The following is a 6,747-nucleotide window of genomic DNA, read 5'->3' as shown; positions in this document are numbered from 1 at the left end:
GCGGGCGGGGGGATGGCCCCAGTGCTGCCGCCCGCCTGCTCCATCCCACTCAGGAACGTGCATCCGAAGGCTCACCCGCAGCCGCCACGCGCCAGAGGGACACCGGGCAGCTTGCGGTGCCCGCTGGCTCGGCCCAGGCTTCTTTTTGTATCTCGCAAAGCGAAATGAAATAAAGCAACCGAACTGAGCTCGCTGGTGACAAAGGGTTTGCTGCCGAATTTGCTGGGGTCAGCGGGGCAGCTCGGCGCTTGGTGGGCTGTGGGGCTACAGGTGCTCATGCTGCTCAGGGTTAAATCTCTTTATTCCAGCTCAGCTGCACACAAAAAGAGGGAGGAACAGAAAGGCTAACTAGGAAAGATTCTGTAGAGTCCCCTCTGAAAAATGGAAGGAGCATTTTTAGGGTCATCACTGTGGGATTACTGCCACATCTTACGTAGAGTTGATGTGAATTTGCAATATGTGGGTGACGATAACTTCACCAGGTCTTCCACTCCTCGGTAGCATGCCTCCTATGGCCTGACCACACACCAGGCAATATTAATGAAGACATTAATTTCTCTTTCTGTGCATCACTAGCTGTAGGAGCACACTCCTGTAATGAGAGCTTTGCTTCTGCACCCCTGCACCAGGCATGTGGGTCCACCAAGGCTGGGCACCTCAGATGCGTGTTTCAGACACTGGTGCTGCAGCCCAAAATGGTCCACATCTCTCCCCGCCACACAGTCTCGTCCCCAGGGCAATGTATGGCTGTCACAGTGACAGCGGTGTGTCCGCTTGCCTCCTGCATCAGGGATGGGGATGCCAGCCTCGTGATTCCCAGGATCCCTGCCTAGCGTCACGTCCCCACAGGAGCGTGGCCCCGGCCAGCCAGGGATCAGCACCAGGGATGGAGAAGGACAAAATCCCACTGTGTTCCAGGCAGGTGCCCCCATTTAGGAAAAGTGACGGCCCTCATGCACAGGTTACAGCAGGTACCGCACTGCCCTCACGCTCCTGGAAAGGAAGCCTGTGTTCAGCTCCCGATATCAGTCCGACAGCAAAAGGAGTTTCTATTCTCGCAGCTGCAAGCTGCTGGCTGCCGTACAAAACCGCCTCCGTGTGCCAAAGCTGCTCTGCAGCTGGTGGGGTAGCAAGGGGTGCTGCCTGCAGGGTGGGCACCCCCCGGGCCAAATCCCTGTGGCAGCACTGAGAAGCCCTGCACATGCTCGTGGCTGGTGGGGCGGACACCGTCGTCCACGTCCCCAGGGGGTGCCCAAAGACGTCAGGGAACCAGCATGGACAAAGGGCCTTGGCGCTGCCGGGGGCCGGGTCCCACTCCCACGGGGTGCCCAGCCCGGCCCCGTGTGCGTCAGCCCCCCCAGGCACCTGGCCAAAGCTCTGCCTCCCTGAGCCAAGGCGCACCAGCCGGCTCCTCCGGTACCCGTGGGGTAGCATCTGACCGCAGCTCCCTGGCTGGAGGGAAAGGGCAAATTTCCTCCTGGCTCTGAGATTTGCTCCCACCTGAGGCTGGATTGCTGATGGTTTAAGCATTTTTGGCATTAATGTGGTGGTCGTGCCTGCTCCCAGAGTTTGGTTCGGGGCAGGGTGGCGAGTGGGATGGGAGCTGTTGTCACCATCACCGCAGTCAGTGGCCGAGCCAGGCTGGCCACAGGAGGGGGAACCCCCACTTGGCATACGCGTAGGCGACCAGCAATACCACCAAAGCTAGAGAGGGGCAGGAGGAGAGTATGTACATCATGCACATCCTTGTAGCACCTTCCTTCCCACAGCCAAGGTGGGCTCAAAGGAACCTGTGCAAGCAGTGCATTAAAAAAAATTTTTTTTTCTTTATTTTTTTTTTTTTCCACTCTTCTATTTTGCACTTGCATCAGGCTTAGCTCAGAGGGGGTTGAGGTTGAGACCCAAAAGCAACTGTCAAAGGCTATGGCGTGACAGCGGCTCTCAGCTTAGCCAGCCCTGTCCCATGCTGCTGGTCATGGCTGCAACCAGTCTGAGCTCAGTGTATCGCCCTTCCCTTCCCTTTCTGCAGCCGTGCTGACTTTCCCATGTCGGTCACGGTGAGCATGCTACGACCCACTGCACCCCCTCTTATCAATAACTGGTCTGGACATGTGCCATGCTAAGATCTGCACTAATCATCGAGCAATTTCGCCTTCAGAACAGATATTTATAAACTGTGCTTTCTGTTTATCCAGCCAGGTGGAACATTTGATAGCTGTCTTCCACCACAAACACATTTTTAGCTGGAAATTACTCCCCCTGGTTATCTGTGGGCACTGTCAGTCCTGACAAATGTCCCTGGGCAGGAGCTGATTGGCTCTGCGCGCCCGGGGCCAACTTTAAATTTCAGCAAAGTGGGCACAGCCTCCACGGTCTGCCGCTGGGACCTGCCTCTGACGGCGAAAGGTAATCTTCTTACCTAGTTTGCCTGCCCTGCCTCTCCCAAACCCTTCGGCTCTGCCCTCCCTGAGCAGGGCATCTCCTGCTTTCGCGCTAGGCAAGCTGTGGTGGGGATGGGGAGACGGCCCGAGCCTTGGCTGTGCGCATCGCTGCATCACGCTCTCTTGAGCCTACACTGCTTTGTACTGCTGATCCTGGTGCATGAATTCCCTGCTGATGTTTTCTGTAGCAACGCTTGCATGGCTGAAAATAGCCTCCGGGCTGGACCTGCGAGCCCAAGCCAGGGTGGACGGGTGAAATGAGAATTATTAGCCAACAGAGCTATTGTCTCCTGCCATTTATCAGTGCTGTTGGAAACAGCACGCGAGTTTCTTAATTCAGATTTATGACTGGCTTAGCCTGCAGCTGTTTTGGTGGTCATTTATGGCAAATACCCACCCAAGCTGCTTTAACGGAGTGAAGTAAGAAGCTTTAACACCTGGTGTCAGAGCACCCACTCGGTGCTGCTGGCCGTGCACGTGTCCTTGCCTCGCCGCTGTACGCACACGGCGAGAGCATCGCCTTTGCTGCGAGGAGCGCCGAGAGGCAGAGAGATGCTAAGGGCCACCGCAAAGGCTGGGGAAAGCCGGCATTGCTGGATAGCCCTGCTGCCATGGGGCCTTTGGGACAGCAAGAGCTTTCGGGTTGCCGCTGACTGGGACTGTTGGGGACCGCAAGTGCCGGGAAGACAAACTCCAGTGACGCTTCGCTTTGTGCCCCCAGGAGCTGCCCAAGATGCAAACTGCCCTCGTGTGCCTGTGTCTGTGCCTGCTCAGCACGGCCCTCTCAACACCCGTGAGTATGGCTCTCCCCGGCTTCAGCATGCCGCCGAAAGCGTGGGGTGTGCCACCCAGTGCACCCCGGCATGCTTTCAGCAGCAGGAAAACATGAGTTGTACTTGCATATAGCACTTCTGGGGCTTGGGGAGGGCGGGGGTGAGGTGCTGGCACAGTGGTGAACCCAGCAGGAAAAATATCTATTAGTGCTGAGGTGCCTGAGCATGTCCCTTTAATTTAGCAGTTAGGGCATTGTGCAAGGGCTGCTCTGGGTGGCTGTAACTCTTCCCTTGATTTTTGCGGATTTGGGATCTGCCCAGAGCTTTTGGCCTGGGAACAGCCCGAGCGGAGCCACAGGAAGGGAGGCACGGGGAGGATGCTCACCTTACCCATGTGGGTAGCAGAGGTCGGAGGGGGACCTGCAATTATATTCCAGCTCGCCTAATATGAAATTCAGGCAGATACAACTGAAACCAAGGGCAAACTAAGATAAATATAATAGCAGCCATTTTTATCCTGCGTAACTGTTGCCCAACATACTAAACACACAGCTAGAGTGAAAATCTCCTAGCAAAGGCTTGCTTTTCTGGCAGGGTAAAGAAGAGGGAAACCATGCCTTCCCTGAGGGCTGGGCCCCAGCCGTGTGTCCTTTAGCCCCCAGGACAAGCTCGCACAACCAGGTCTGTCGCAGGGTAGCATGGGAGAAGCAATAAATCAGCACAGATTTGCTTTTCAGATAAGGGCACAGAAGAGAGCTGGTTAATACTCTGCTGTGTAACCAGGGCTGTAATCCAGCCTTTGACATTGTTCACAAACAATGGAATAACCCAGGAATTTTTAATACTCTGTGATATGTTTCTGCCCCTTTCGGCTGGGCTTGGGGTTCTTCAGTGGCTGATTTTGCTGAGACCGGAGGGTTCTCCCCTCCATGGGGCCATCTCCCGCTCTGGTACATAGGGAATGCCCCAAAATGGCTTGGTGGGGCTCACAGGATGCTCCCACCTCCAGGTCCCCCATCCTTGAGGGGTGCAGTGGCTAATACATCCCAAAGGATGCCAGGATAATTAGGGGAAGCCAGAAGCTTCCAAGCATGTATAGAAACCTGGCTGTGAGGGCACAGAAGTTGCTGCTCAGTTGCCCAGTAAACACTGGGAATCACCACCAGTTAACCAGCTCCAGGCTGCCATCGCAGTCAGATCCCAGCTGTAAGTTGGAGCATTGTGGTGTGAGCAGTGGTGCCGTCTATTAAAACTGCTCTGCAATAAAAATACTCTGCAGCAGAATCTAGTAAAAGGTTATCTGCAGACCAGCCATATCCTATTAAAAGTAGCGTGCAATGCAAGCATGCTGTAGCAGAATTTGCAATACTTTTCAGACCCTGGAAATGGGGTTTTGACCTTTGCTACTACTGCTGGCTTTAAGCTGGCACCCCAGGTAGTGCCCTGGCTTGTCAACACAGTTTTCCCACCCTTCCTGGACACGGTGGCGTGCCCATCACGCTGGGCAGGGCGGCCGTCCCGCAGCGGGTGTTGGCAGTGCCTGGATGCCGGGGCAGTGTTTGACACCTCGGCTCTCACTTGTGTTTTGCTGCCCGCAGGTGCCGCCGCCGCCGCTGCTTGGGAGATCTGCCGGGAACTGTGTGGGACAGCACCGGGTACGTCTTCCCCTGCCCCATCTGGACCCTGTGGGGTGCCCTGAACCGGGGGGTGTGGGGAGAAAAAGACACTTTTGGAGGGCGGCTCCAGGGAGCCACACAAAAAGAGACTGGCAGTCCCCTCTCATCTGAGCTGCCCTTACAAAGAGCAGGGGAGGGGAAAGGTGTGATGTTCTCAGGCGAGGGAAGGGCTTCCTCCCACTGGTGCCCCTGCCCAGCCCCTGTGCACAAATGCTTGGTGTACCCACAGGTGAGGTTCTAAAAGTCCCAGGACCCAGCCGCCCACAGGTGAGGTTCTAAAAGTCCCAGGCCCCAGCCGCTACAGGTTTTCTTTCAAAGTGTATTAATGTAAAATGCATCAGTAGCAAAATTCAGATGAGTAGTGTGGCAGAAAATGCCTGGGTTTGCCTCTTGGAAGCCAGCTGCTGTCCCTCAGCACTTTGGTCGCCAACGGTCCCATGTCTGATGGGACCATCAATCAAGGTGTTTATTCAAGCCATAAGCTACCTTGCAAAAAAACCCCCCACAGCTCCTGAAAGCAAGCGAAGGCAGAAAATGAGCCCCAGGGAAAACCAAACCCTGGAGCCCAGCAGGCAAGCACACACATCCTGCCCAAGCCTCTGCCCATGCTGGAGGCCACGAGGTGGTGGGAGCTACCGCCTGCCCTGGTGCCCCAGAGGGTGATGGTGGGACCCTGCTGCAGTGCCAGGCACAGAAAGGGAAGCTTCTGCTGTCACATTTAATAAGAAAATTGTGGGTTTGGGTTATTTTCTTCCTCACCAGATACTGCTGAAAGGCTGCAATGCCAAGCATGGCTTCTATGTTTTCAAATATGTCTACTCGTTTTCAACGCGGAGGAACCAGACGCAGATAAAGGTAAGGAGGTGGCCTCGGCAGGACCCTGGCTTGGCTGCGGCACCCCAGGCAGCTGGCGGGTGCCAGGGCTGGCCCTGACTTCTCCCTTGTGTGTACTGCACAGAAGGAAGAGGCCGACAGCCAGAGGACCGTCCCTGGCCACCGGCTGGGCGAGGACAATGCCAGGCAGAGGCCAACAGAGTATGGGGTGGCCCCAGAGCAAGATGACAATGGCAGCACTGATGCGATGGAGAACGGGACCAGCCTCAAGCCCGAAAACCGCAGCGCCCCAGGCATTGGCGAGGATGCTCACAGTCCTCGCCAGGACACCAGCACGCGAGCACGCGGTGGTGTCGGCGTCGCAAGTCCTACTCCAGCCAGCTCGGAGGGCAGTGGCGACCTGGATTTGGTGGTTGAAGTCAATGGTGGTGTTTCCATTCTCCCGCAGGGCAGACACCCCAGCGAGGCTGCGGCGGGGAACAGGTCTCGTGTCGGGAGTGAGGACAGGGATGATGGTGCCCCTGGGGGGGTTCCAGTCGAGGGGGTCATGACAGCTGGGAGGGAAAGGGACCCCACCACTGGAGGGGCCAGGGATGAGGGCAGCGGCGAGGCCACTACCCCTGGCCAAGGGCAGGAGAGTGTCATGCGGGGCACAGGGATGGGAGGTGCTGCTCTCAACTCCGTCACGAAGATGGAGGACGTCCAAGTTGATGCCGAAGGTGTGGATGAATACGCTTACATCCCTGACTCCGACAGTGTCACCGTCACCCATGGGAAAGTGGGCAGCACAGTGAGGGCCACCACCTTCACTCAGATCTCTCCAGACAAGGACGACGAGGTCAACATCTTCATTGGGAGGGCCAACATCCATGTGGGGGAGCAAGAAACCACCCAGGCCAGTGCCACTGTTGGCAGTGAGGATGGTGGCATCCCCATTACGGGAACCAGCAGCCCTCTGCCCGGGCTAGGGGTCACTGCGACACAAGATGGCAAGGATGATGATGATGGCATCCCTGCTCGCAG

At 56.5% G+C, this 6,747-nt stretch overlaps 1 protein-coding gene across 1 annotated transcript; it reads left to right on the top strand.

The window, feature by feature from the left end:
* Positions 1-3,174: 3,174 nt before the first annotated feature.
* On the top strand, positions 3,175-6,638 carry MEPE (matrix extracellular phosphoglycoprotein; the record flags this gene model as incomplete). The annotated part of the gene is made up of 4 exons (XM_010290080.1): positions 3,175-3,234; positions 4,813-4,869; positions 5,653-5,745; positions 5,849-6,638. Coding segments are annotated over exons 1-4 (1,000 nt in total), but the record flags the coding sequence as incomplete, so codon positions are not given.
* Positions 6,639-6,747: the final 109 nt, after the last annotated feature.

This window comes from Phaethon lepturus, unplaced genomic scaffold (assembly GCF_000687285.1).
Source record: "Phaethon lepturus isolate BGI_N335 unplaced genomic scaffold, ASM68728v1 scaffold28856, whole genome shotgun sequence".
NCBI classification, from domain to species: Eukaryota; Metazoa; Chordata; class Aves; order Phaethontiformes; family Phaethontidae; genus Phaethon; species Phaethon lepturus.
This window is presented reverse-complemented; position numbering and strand designations above follow the sequence as displayed.